Source organism: Cotesia typhae, unplaced genomic scaffold (assembly GCF_013202065.1).
Source record: "Cotesia typhae breed Kobodo isofemale line unplaced genomic scaffold, CoteBio_Ctyphae contig_27, whole genome shotgun sequence".
NCBI lineage: Eukaryota > Metazoa > Arthropoda > Insecta > Hymenoptera > Braconidae > Cotesia > Cotesia typhae.
Genome location: NW_027423733.1, coordinates 591741 through 605433, shown reverse-complemented (window position 1 = coordinate 605433; position 13693 = coordinate 591741). Strand labels below are relative to the sequence as shown.

The 13693-nt window shown below is 31.1% G+C and overlaps 1 protein-coding gene and 1 long non-coding RNA gene across 4 annotated transcripts in view; one reads left to right on the top strand and one right to left on the bottom strand.

Annotated features, from left to right (window-relative positions):
• Window positions 1–1700: 1700 nt before the first annotated feature.
• The window catches only part of LOC141525768 (uncharacterized), a 79657-nt gene continuing 67664 nt past the window's right edge, over window positions 1701–13693 (bottom strand). Inside the window, exons 1-3 of one of the 3 annotated variants that reach the window (XM_074240389.1) lie at window positions 5228–5293; window positions 2450–2648; window positions 1701–1960 (exon numbers count right to left, since the gene is read on the bottom strand). In XM_074240389.1, the coding sequence (XP_074096490.1) occupies window positions 1812–1960; window positions 2450–2648; window positions 5228–5278 (399 nt within the window). In that variant the 5' untranslated portion in view covers window positions 5279–5293 and the 3' untranslated portion in view covers window positions 1701–1811. Of the gene's footprint in view, window positions 1961–2449; window positions 2649–2728; window positions 2837–5227; window positions 5294–13693 lie in introns of those variants that run through there. The other 2 variants (XM_074240392.1, XM_074240390.1) reach the window with 2 other exon arrangements.
• On the top strand, window positions 6574–8744 carry LOC141525769 (uncharacterized). The gene is made up of 3 exons (XR_012478897.1): window positions 6574–7618; window positions 7794–7964; window positions 8096–8744. It is a non-coding gene; the product is annotated as an uncharacterized LOC141525769 (long non-coding RNA).

Genomic DNA, 13693 nt, shown 5'->3' with positions numbered 1-13693 from the left:
CTGTGTTATTAAATCATATCTACATAGATAGTTATTAATAAAAAACAAAACAATAAGTTATATTTTTTCAAATTCTGTTATCGATCTTTTTAGCGATAGAATAATCTTGTTGTGTATGCAATGAATTCCTTATATGACAGTCATACAAAATATCTCAGTACAACGATAGAACACTATTTTATCGACTGTTATACTGAATAAATTACCAACAAATAATCAACAAATTGCGAAAGTTTAAACGAAAGCAAAGGCTTATATGTATATTATTTTGAATGTCTATAAATTTGAAACTGCACAGAAGTTAAATGGTAAGTTGAATTTTCATTGGGATATTAATAAGAGCTTTCTCAGAAGCTGATATTTTCAATGATAATGTAAGCTTCAGAGACTTTAAATTTATAATCGCAATATTTTCAATAACAGTCTTTAAACTATATTATCAGCTTATTAGTACAAATAAGATTGATATTAAATTCTACTAAAATGAAAAAATCAAATGAACTTGTAAAAGAGCCATTTAAGTCTTTAAGAATTTGTAGCTGGTGTAAGGAGACTAGAAAAATTTCTCTGGTCGTCCGTGAACTAATTTCAGGAAAAAAAAGTTTTCGTGCATCTTTACTTCCAAGACAGGCTATTAAAATAACAAATAAAACATTTTGAGATATCCCTCGCGGTATTGAATTCACACGTGATCCACGGTGGATTAACGGAAGATCCACTGGAAATCCACATTGGAACCACCGTGGATCCACGGTAGATTTTTGCCATTTTGACACCGTGATTTAACGGTGGCTATACGGTGGTTCGATGATGGTATGACGGTGGTTCCACCGTGGTTAGGCAATGTCTTTTTAGTGGATCGAGTGTGGATCCACTATGGTTCAAGGATGTTTTTGTCGTGGTTTTAGAATGGTTCCATTGTGGTTATTGAGTTATTTCACTGTAGTTTAACAGTGGGTTGACAGTGGTTCCATTGCGGTTACTTAGTGGTTTTACTGTGGTTCAACTGTGAGTCAACGGTGATTTGATAATGGTTCCATTGTGGTTGGATGGTTGTTCGACTGTGGTTCTATTGTGGCTACACAGTGATTCGAATATTACTGTGGTTACACAGTAAAATCGAAGATTCTCAAAAAAATAGGAAGTCACTGATTTTATCCCGATTTTTAAAATTGAGTTTTCGTTGATGTTTTGAAATACTAGGAAAATAATCTGACTTTTGAAACGGCGATATATGTGTGTGTACTTATCTTATCTTCTTATAATTTTCGAACGGGTTGACTGATTGAGATTCAATTAGTAGCATCTAAAAAGACTTATCTGAACTTAGATTTTGGGATCGTTCGAAACGATTTGGCTCAGTATATTTTGAGGAATCTCAAAAATAATATTTCCGAAAATTCGTTTTTTTTATATTTATAAAACTACTTGAATAATCAATTCTAAAATGGAATCAACTCTTTCTAAAATGAATTGCGTTTTATCGTGCTTCAAAGATTTTAATAATGACATTTCTTTCTACCTCCGATTTTTGAAGCTTTAATAGTGCAAAATGAAACAACATCAATCTACAGTAAACCAGGTGAACTAATATTTTGATTTTGAAGCGCTAAAAATATTGTAACTATATAGGAATATTTTTGAGTGATTCGGGTTCGAAAATAGCAGAAAGTTCGAGACATCGCTTGCAAGGTCAACTTTTTTTCTGTTTAACATGAAATATTTATTTATTAAGTTTTGAAAATCCAAGCATATTCAGCATAACTGATAGAGTAAAAGTAAAGGTAATAAAATTTTTTAAATAAATAAATTCAGTTCTGTCGAGGACGTGCACATTTCGGGCCTCTCTTCTTTTCCTTCAACTTATTACTGATCCAATTTTTAATGTTTTTATTAATATCATCTGTTGAACCTGGCCTAACCGGAATGAAATGCTTTTTTTGTAAATGCCTGCATATACCTGCAAATTATTAAAAGAAAATTATTATCAGGTCCACTACGTAATTGTGCTTCTGAGAATGTTTGTATGTGTGGGTCTGTGAACTTTTCATGACTGTTTGACAAATTGGCTAATTGATAAGCAGTTTGTGACATATTTTTCAAAAGGTTCATTAAGCTTAGATTATCAGAAAATTTAAATCGATTGAATCCACTAAATTTTGAGAAATCCGAAGGATTGGTACAAATAAAATCATTCACAATAGAATATTAACAATAGAACAGAACATACACAGAAAATGATCATCTCGTACTCATAAAAAACGACATCGGTTACCGAAAAGCAAATCAAAACCAATTAATTCGGTTAAGCAGTATAATTGGAAAAAAGTAATACCAAAAAGTTTTTTAACTAATCAGGATTTCTGTATAAACACAGCCAAACACACAGACACACACGAGTAGGTATCATTTTAAATCAATCAAAAATATTTTTAGATACAATATTTACCTTTAATTTTGCTAATGTCACGTGTAGTCACTTTAGAAAATTCTCCTTTGGCTTTTAGCTCAGAGATGTACAATTTTTTCATCTGATCATTAGTCCACATGACGTTCATAACCCGGCCAGCTCTCATTTTCATTGTGGAGGCCATGAGTACGTTAGTATACTGTTCTGCGTCAAAACTCACGCCACCAATCGTTGTTATCTATATAGAAAATTCAAACTATTAGATATATTCATTCTGAGAAGAAAAAGTCCTATAATTATAATAACAACAACAGTTACTTAAGTCATTGAGTTTACAAATATGAGCGGCAATTTAATATGTACGTTTGTGTGATACAACGTGAGTAGTTTTATTTCATTGCTATATGCACTAAGAACCAGTTTTTCAATCTGAGATAAAAACAAAATTAGTATTGTGAATACATCGATATATATAAAAATATAGATATATTTTATCATTAGATTTAGATTTATCTCAGATTGAAAAACTGGCCGTAAATAAATAAATTCAAAGATAATTAATAGAACTACAAAAAAAATTAATTGAACTGTGGAATTTATTGTAGAATAAAATTTTTTTTGTAATAATAATGATGATAATAATAATATTAACGACAATAATAATATTAATAATTATGAATAATATTTAATAATATTACTGATATATAACAATATTAATAATAATAATCTGAATAAAAACAGTTTCACTGTAAAAAAATTGCGCCAAGTCCACGTTCATAAGACTCTTATCTTAATAACTTTTGCCCTTTATAAAAAAAATAAGATTAATTTCAATACCTATCGTTTTTTAAAAAAAGATTTAAAATACAATAGAACACCTATTAAACGATATAGTTTTTAAAAAATTAAAAAAAATTTTGTTGAAAATTTAAAAATTAAAAAAAAATTTATTGAGCATACTTGCTGTGCGTTTTTTAATACACTAAATTTTATTAATTCCACAAAAGGTAAAAATTCTATGAGTACGCACAAAAAATTTTTTTAAAATTTTTAAATTTTCAACAAAATTTTTTTTAATTTTTTAAAAACTATATTGTTCATCAGGTGTTCTATTGTATTTTAAATCTTTTTGTGAAGAACGATAGGTATTGAAATTAATCTTATTTTTTTTATAAAGGGCAAACGTCATTAAGATGAATCTTATGAACGTGGACTTAGCGCAATTTCTTGCAGTAAAACTGTTTTGGTTGGGTATTTATCACGGGTAGAATTACAGAAAGAATTGGTGGGAAAGCAGAGTAGGGTTAAGAGCATGGAACTATAAACAGAGGATAGAAAAGGGAGGAGGAAGGCTGTTGGCATAGAGATGAAGAACAGAATAAGGGCAGGTGTGGGATTATGAAGAGAAGAGAATGAGAGGAAGGAATTTTTGAGCAGAGAAGCTGGAGTCTAGAAGAAGAAGTAGAGGAGATGGTAAAAGGATTGATAAGGGGGACGGATTTAGAGAAACTTGAGAAGAAAAAGCAGGAAAGGCAAAGATGGGAGAATATATGGGAATCTAAAAGTAATAAGGAATATAAGACCGTGAAAGAGATTTAAGGGGAAGAGGGGATTGTCAGGTTAAGTGAAAGGTGGCCAGAGTGAGGACAGTTGGAGAAAAATTGCGAAGTTCAGACTGGGAGATGGGTTGAAGGGGGGCAGATACGGGAAAAATAAGGAAAGTAAGAAATTTAAGTATTGTGGTTTGAATAAAACGTGGGAGCACTTATGGGAAGTACGTTCAGATATAGAGTTAAAGAAAGGGTGAAAAGAGATGAGGCGGGAGGAAGGCAGGGAGAAAGGTTGCTGGTTAACATTGAGAAGTTATCAGAGAAATTTAAGGGGAGGGAGTGACTTTGAGCTCGATAATAGCAGGAAATTTCAAGGATGGCTTGCAGGGTCAACCTTTATTTCTACTTTTTAAATATCTGAATTGCAATATCTCTGAAATAAAATAGTGAATTTTTTTGCGGTTTGCGGCGATCGATGTCGTTTTTAAGCAATACAAGAGTTTATTTTTACAAAAAAAAATTGATCTGACTAAAATTTTGTAAGATAATTGAGAAAAACAATTTTTGGAAATTTTTCGACAAAGATAATTCATAAACAAATCAACCGATTAATCGGTTATGCTTGCGCAAACCTGTTTTTCAGCTCGATAGTGGCTAACGTCTTTTTTTACTTATGGGTCTTGCTGGAGATACTTATGGCAGATTTTCGTGGCAAATCTTATGCTAGTCTTACCTAAGAATTTTGGCAAAGTTATCAATAGAATTTTAATGGAAGATTGGGACCAGAAGCGTATTGAATGTAACTTGTGTAACATTTAATTGAACGTAGAGAGTAAAACGTAGAAAGAACGTAGAGTTTAAAAAAACACTTTGAGAAGTTGAAAAAAAAATTTTTTGGTGGCATTCGATCCAATTTCTCAAGAGCGACAATTGTTATACAGTGTCAAAAATTGATTGGACGAAGAATTTTCAAGATATTGGAAACAAAAACATTAGAAAAGAAGCTTGATGCTGCAAGCAATCTGTGGAACTTCTCACTATTTTCAAGCTCAGAGCGCCCGAAAATATCCCTAGATAATACTAAAATTTACAGCTCTTCGAGGTCAAAAAATTATTTTATTACATTTTCTGCGCTCTACGAGCTGAAATATTTATTTTAAAATCATTGTTTATTTATAAGGAAAAATTAGATTGGCCTTTAGGTCAATCTAATTAAAAACTTCAAAATTTTAGAAGTAACATTGTCAAATTGTAAGAATTAGTTTACCGAACCGATACATTCCACGTTTGAAAGCAATACATCCATCAAGTAACACATTCTAACAACTTATTATTCGTTAAAGAATCTAGGTTGATAAAACCAGCCGTTTTAATTGCTTTATCACAAGATTTGTATGTAATTAAACAAACTAATTGTTGGGAGACAGATTGAAAAAACTTTTTTCTTCATACCTCGGTCGAAAGTACATACTTTCGTCCCTAATAGCAGGGATGAAAGTTTAACATTTACTCCCGGCGAGAAATACACGTGCGCTCTCTACAACGACGGGAGGAAAAAATTTCTCATGCATAGTTACACTCGTAACTTGGGACTATTTATTTCGTCGCTATAGCAAATTGTTAACCGCTGTCATTTCTGTTGCTACCTCTAACCTTTAAAATAATTATCAATGTTGTTTAGTCGTCTGTTAATTTAATATTAAAGTATTATTAATGTCAATTCAATACCCCAGTAAAAATGAATAATACGTTGTCATCTTAATGATACTGAAGTTAGCTGTCAGCTGTCAATTTTGAAAATTTTTATAGCAAATCAATTATAATAAAAATGCTTCTAAAAATTTACACTTGTAATTTTTATTAATTTTCACATGTGGAATTTTTTTACTAAATTTTTTTATGATAATTTAATTGCCATAAAATTCTAAAAAAATTTTTAATGTCTGTCAACTTCAGTGTCATGTGATCTGATGAATCCACCAATATCAAAACTGTATATTTAGTGGAGATATAATTTTTAACTGCTCTAATATCAAGTTTGAAAATTGTGTTTTTTATGGAAAGATTATTAATAACTGTGATCATTCGAGAAAAAATGAAAACGATAAAAAAAAACGCAATCAGAGTTTTTAGCTTATAATATGTTTTGTTTTATAAATTTATAATCACTAATATAATTTGTTAAACTAATGAACGTAAATTTAACTTTGATAAAATGGAATCCATTTATTTTTAAAAAATATGACCAGGCTAGACTCTTCGAATGTATTTGATGACCGGAAGGAAGTAAGCGTAGAATATTTTTTTTTTTTAATTTTGTTATATGCCAATTAATTGCTCCTTGAATGCTCTTTCAGAATCCGTAATTGCTCCATGTATATTATTATTAGTTAATTAATAATTAATTTTTTAAAAAGTTGCCGAGTCGAAAAATTAAAATCCTTATAACTCAAAAAATAAGCCACTTTTAATACATATATATATTTTTTTTAATTGCTCTCGATTTGCTCTATTGATTAGAGAAAAGAGTTATCTAATTTTTGCAATATTTATAATAATTAATTATAATAAACTATTTGTACGTGTTCATTGCTGTCCTATGACGTCATCAATTGTCGCCGGAACTTGCGGAGGGCATATTTACATTAGCGCTGTCGCGAAATTACTCTCGTCTTAATGTTTACGTTTTGTTAATAACCTGAGGTTATTTTCACTCGAGTGAGGTTCAACTACAGTTTTAGTGCCTTTTAGTGCTAAAATTGGGATTATCGCCCTCCAAGTAAAGATTGTAAAAAAGTTTGATCCAACGTCATCATACATCATCTATTTAGATATATTTAGTAGTGGACTTATACAGCTCACTCGTGGATCATCACTCAAGAAACAAGTGTCAAATTATGGATAGAAATTTTTCGTGAAATCATTACATTTTATGGCTGCTTGTACTGACCTTACTTAATAATCAATAAAGTAATTCTAATCATAGTAGTGAAAGTCAGCTATCATTAGTGATAGTTAATGTACTGCCTGATTTTGGTCATGGGATTGAAATTGTGTTGGGTATCAGAGAAAACCACGTCGAGTAGCATGAAGAGAACAAAATTAAAGAAACTTAGAAAAAAAAAGCGTGAGAATCTTGGAAAAAAAAATGAAGTGCAGACTTTCTTTTCGTGAGACAGAACATTATTAATGCAGTAGTCTGCAACGAAGATCTAAAATTTTTTATCAATTAAAAATTTGAAGTTTAGAATACATGACATTAGTTTAGTCTGTAACAAGTCAAGTTTGAGGAATTTTGCAGTCACGAACAGTCTTGAACAGCTGAAATATGAAAAGTCGTCTAGAACCGTTTTGATATAAGTCTCTGGTACTTCACTATGAGTGTGAACTTAGCGGACAACAGACAATCGATATCTCGGCGAAGGAATCGAATTTACAAAAAATAAAAAAATGCAGTTATTCAAAATTTGGATATTTACAACTATATTTATTTGTATTTAAAAAAAAAATTTTTTTCCAATAGAAATTTGAAAGATAAAATTTTGACGAGCGCTCCAATCATCATTTTCTGGCGGAGAAATTCAAAATGAAGTATATTCATCTCTTTTGCACCAAAGTATGATTTTCCTACTTAAATTTAGAGTATTATAAAAATTTGGTAAGTCTCCTTATGTTTACATAAATCAGAAGAAATAACTTTTTGCAAAAAAAAAAATTTACGGGAAATTAAATTCTTGAGAAAAAAATTTTCCAAAATTTTTCCACAAACCTTCTGATTATTCATTAATTACTTTACACATTTTTTTATAGCCACACTTTTTTTTTATTTGCAGCTATTATTACCCAGACTTCTGGCTTCAATTATAACAGGATTATTAATTTAGATTAACTGAAAATCAACAGCGCTTAATTGTATTCGATAATTAATTTATTCCCATTGATATTTCGAATATGACATACCAAAAGCAATTTTTAGGAACAAAGGCTAAAAGATAAAGTAATTGGTAAGAAAGTTTATATTTTTTTCTTTCTTAAAAAGACTTGGATATGTATTTACTTTTTTAATACTTATATTATTTATAATACGCATTCAGTATATTTATTTTACAATTTGTTTTTATTATATCTGTTTTAGTTAATTGTGAAATTTGATTAAGTTTATCATCATCTGTTGTGCCTTAATCACCTGTATTGAACATCTATGAACAGTAGCCGGTAGCAGTAGATGAAAATATTTGTCTAAAATAACATCAACTTGAAGCAACTATCTCTACCTCAGAGGCGTGCGGGATTAAATTTATTTGTATTTGTTAGTCATCTGTCAGATCAAAAATAATATTAGGCTGTAGGTGTGATATAGAAGACTGATCTGTTGTCAACTCAGGAAAAAGAAAAGTAATTGTCAGGAACTATGAGATCAGCTTTTTGGATACCTCTGCCAAGGCAAATAAGAAAATTGATCGTTTATTCGGTTTATTTATTAACTCATATAAACTTTTGCTGTAGTTTAAGTTTATGATCATACGCTCAATGCATCTCGTATCACTTTGAGTTGCATCCTTTTCTTTTGCATCGATGTTAGCTATGGTACCTTTTTTGTTTTTATCATACTATTAGTTATAAATTAAATGGGGGTTTTTTTTTATTCTAAATGGCTAAGTTACATTGAATAAAAATAAAAGACAAATAGATAAACAGTGAAAATTCTTATATTAATTTAAGAACTGATACTCTAAAAGCTTTTAGAATGTAAGCGCTTGGATAAGTAAAATAAATGGAATTAACAAAAATAAAATAATAATATTATGATCAACTAACCAAGTTTAAAGTACTATCAATAGTTGTACAATCTATTTTTTGTTGTATTTATATTAAAATTGAATTTAGTACTTTTTGTACATTAATTTATTTAATAAAGTTTATTATAATAGAATAACCTGCAACCTGTACTATTTTTTACAGTTGACAGATAAGCATAATAAATTATACTAAACAATATATAATAAAAATTTGTAAATAAAGTTTCCAAATTTTTTATAATAAATGTGTTGTAAAAATTAGGAATAACTTTTGGTAAAAATTAAACCTTAAAAGTAGACATTTTCTCCATTAAGCTATTTTATTAGTTGATGTAAATATTTTTATTTTGATGTTTTCATTATACATTTATATAATAATTATATGTATTTTTGTAATTTATAATTCTAATAAAATTTAAAAATACCTGATAAAAAAAGTATAAATAAGGCTTGACTACATTTTTAATTTTTTTAAAATTCGCGCTGTGCCGTTTTTCGTTTTCTTTAAATAATCATAATTAAACAATTGACAATCAAACATAGCGTACCTTTAAAAAAACCACCGCTGTGTTTAATTTTAATGTGTTACTGTTGAATATGATTTTATTAATACTTAGTAGTGCATTAATTATTAAAAAAGAATTATTTAAATAATAATAATCAAACAATTAACAGTCAAGAATAACTTTATTTGAAAAAAAAAAAAAAATAAATAAAATAAGAATTTGCTCTGTATTAAAGTGTTGCTGTGAATTATATTATTCTTAGTTAATAGTTCTTTAATTATCAACAAATAATTCTTTAAATAATAATGATTGTTTAATGTTCATTAAAAAATTAACTGTTATTACATAAAGGAGTATCTATAAAGAAAAACAATTATACTGGTGCAATTTGATGAATGATTATTAAACATGATATTATTAATTAATAATTAATTGATTATTAATATATAGTTTATGAAAATGACGTCTCGAGCTGCTGTCTCTCATTTTGAAATTTTTGACGTGATTAAAAATTTTGAATTATGTAATAGTCAAGATAAATTGAAGTCAAAAACAGATCATGTGTGAGTGGAGATTTGTTCTCATTGGATATATGATACTGGGACATATCGAATGAACCCGACCAACTTATATTTCTATGTTCGTCAGGATAGAAATGGTATTTTCGAAAGTTATAAACGGTATCGAGGTGAAACTTTTATAGCAAAAAATAAAAACTCTATTGAAGAGGATAATCTTGATGAAGAAAGAGATTCCAAAGAAATGCCAGAGCTTCGATCCGAAGATTTCACTCTCCATCCACAGAATGATAATCACTTGTGCAAAGATAAAATTCTCAATTTTAAAATTACGTTTTCTGAAACTCAATGGATATCAATAAAGCCCAGTGAAAAAACTGATAAAAACAAAAAAAAATATTGGTCTTTTCAAAAAGGTTGGACACATATTGTTTGTGAGTTAATATATGTAAGTCAAAAATTACCATGCGCATTTAATTTAACAACTCATAATATCTACCAGGACAATACTGATAATAATAATTTTACTATTAAAATAGATGGATTTTGTACCGTTAAAAGTGTCGGGCTGCCATTTACGGCGAAGGAACATTTAATTTTGGTAAAAATGATAATATTACACTAAATATAATAACCTTGGACGCAAAAGAAATAGCTCATAATAAAAAAGATATATTTCTGGGCCTTTACGTGAAAAATATAAACAACAATTAAAATGTACAAAAACAGAAAACTTTAGATCGAAGCTAATAGAAAAATTTCATGAGTATGGTCAACAAATACCACCTATAATCCCAAGTCTCGTCGTTTGTAATAAAATCAGGCAAGAAGCAATCAATGAAGATCTCGGAACTCACGGTACATTATGGGAATCTCTGGACAGGTTAAGAGAAACTGTAGATTTCAAACCAGCGCTTCATCAATCTGGAAAAGACAAGTTCTTTTTATTTTGTTGGACACCTGAACAAATACACTAGTCACAAAAATTAAGGGATATAAAAAAAATTCCAAATTTTTTGGTGATTTTCAGCGAGCTGTAACTCCGAGGAAAATGATCGCACAGAAAAAAAAAAAAAAGCAAATTATAGCTCCAAGTGTCTAGTTTTTAGATATGACCATGAAAATTTTTTGTCATCGTCAGGTCTGGAGAAATCCTAAGAAAACGACTGAAAAAAAATTTTTCGAAATTTTTTTTCGTCTTAAAAAGGTCTACGGGCTTCAAAAAAATTTTTCGATTGTTTCGTTTAAAAGCTCTTTTAGTAAATTTAATACCCTTTAATTTGACGTAATCAAAAAGCCTGTACGATAATTTGCCGCGGAGTTATCGTCAATCAAAGCAAAAAGTTTTTTTGACTTTGGAAATCAATAACTCTGGAAATAATGACCGTATAGGAAATCGAAGGAGGGTTTTGAAAACTACACAATATTCTCTATACGAGAACGTAAACCGCTTTTAAAGAAAAAATTTTTTTGAATTGAAAACTCGGACTGAAAAAAGACAAAAATTCGCATAATTAAGGATATTTGGATAACTTGGTATAACTTTGGATAAAATGGATGAACGAAGGATATCGTTGGTAATTTTTAACTTCAAAGTGTCCCCTAAAATCCCTAAGAAATTCAAAGCGTTAGGATTTTTTGTTCATAGTGCCCAGAAGCTTCAAATTTGTGTTTTCGCAAAAATCACCATTATGAGCAATTTTGTGATTTTTATTCATTTTTCCATTGAAAAAAATTTTTTTTTTCAAAATTCTTTATTTTTTCGATCAAAGAGATTGATTTTTCAAGAAATTTGAAAAAAAAAAAAAAAAAAATTTTCAATTTTTTTCGAAAATTTTTTTCGAAATTTTTTTTATCAAAAATTTTTTTTTAATTTTTTTTTTTATCGTCTTCAGAATGCTTCACTATTGTCAAAAAAAATTATCTCAATTTTTTCTGTCCGCTACAACTGCCTTAGTTTTAAATATCATTTTAAAAATTCAATAAAAACAAATTGATATACCCCCCGCGGAGTTCGGCTTTTCCTCACACAAAACTTGAATTTTACGTTTTCTTTTTAGCCTTAATTCCTTACGTGAATTTTATGTAAGCTTTTCTTTGATAAGCACCTTTTGATATGCCTCGTCGACATTTAGCTGCCACAGATGTGGCTCGCATTGTTACCCTCCTTCAAGAGGGCTACAGTCAGGTGGAAGTAGCAGCTTCTATGGGAGTGAGCCAGTCCGTTATCAGTCGGGCCTATGCCCGATTTAACGCGACTCAAAGTTACGATCGTCGTCCGGGTCAAGGTAGACTACGAATCACTACCGAGCGTGATGATCGAGCTATCATTCGAGAAGCTCGTCGAAACCCTACTGCGCATGCCCACACGATCGCTCATCAATTTCGCAATCGTCGACAATGTCCTCCCCAACAACACATATCGGCATCGACGGTTCGAAATCGCTTTCGAGAGCAAGGACTACGCGCTAGACGCGCAAATCGCGTGCCTATGCTCACTCCACGACATCGCCGAGCTCGATTGGCCTATGCTCATGATCATCACCATTGGGGTCGTAGACAGTGGACCAGTGTATTATGGACTGACGAATCTCGATTTTGTCTTCATGGCAGCGATAGACGATCTCTCGTTTGGCGCCGTCGTGGAGAACGAGATCGGGATGGTTTTACGAGACCAGTTACAGCTTTCAATGGTGGATCAGTCATGGTGTGGGCAGGCGTGTCCTTCAATACCAGAACCCCGTTGGTCATCGTTCGTGGGACGTTGACTGCCGATAGGTACGTCGACGAAATTCTGGAGCCACACGTCCTGCCTATGCGCACACGCATGGGGGCAAGACGGTTCATTTTGATGCAGGATAATGCTCGTCCTCACACTGCAGTTCGTACGCGAACTTTTCTCCGCGCCAACAACGTAACAACGCTTAATCATCCAGCGATGAGTCCTGATTTGAACCCAATTGAGCATGTTTGGGACATGCTTGGGCGTCGATTGCGGCGAGACTATCCGCAACTGCACAATCTTCATCAGTTGACTCAAGCGTTGTTACGTTGTTGGCAAGGAATTTCGCAACGTGATATTCGACGATGCATCAACATGCAAGAGCGTTTACGGGCTGTGATTCGGAACAGAGGTGGCAATACACGGTACTGAGCAGTTACTGCCGTGCGTACAGAGGTCATTCGGCAGCTGCAAACAGACAAACACGCGAAAAAGACACACACACACACACACACACACACACACACACACACACACACACACACACACACACACACATACACACACACACGTGTGTGAGAAGCGTAAATCCAACCGAGCAACCTCCACGTGGTACGCTTTGGGTAACGCTAATGCCGGCGGTAAAACAACAGTCGAAAAAAATTTTCGAAAAAAATTGAAAATTTTTTTTTTTTTTTTTTTTCAAATTTCTTGAAAAATCAATCTCTTTGATCGAAAAATAAAGAATTTTGAAAAAAATTTTTTCAATGGAAAAATGAATAAAAATCACAAAATTGCTCATAATGGTGATTTTTGCGAAAACACAGAATTTGAAGCTTCTGGGCACTATGAACAAAAAATCGCAGCGCTTTGAATTTCTTAGGGATTTTAGGGGACACTTTGAAGTTAAAAATTACCAACGATATCCTTCGTTCATCCATTTTATCCAAAGTTATACCAAGTTATCCAAATATCCTTAATTATGCGAATTTTTGTCTTTTTTCAGTCCGAGTTTTCAATTCAAAAAAATTTTTTCTTTAAAAGCGGTTTACGTTCTCGTATAGAGAATATTGTGTAGTTTTCAAAACCCTCCTTCGATTTCCTATACGGTCATTATTTCCAGAGTTATTGATTTCCAAAGTCAAAAAAACTTTTTGCTTTGATTGACGATAACTCCGCGGCAAATTA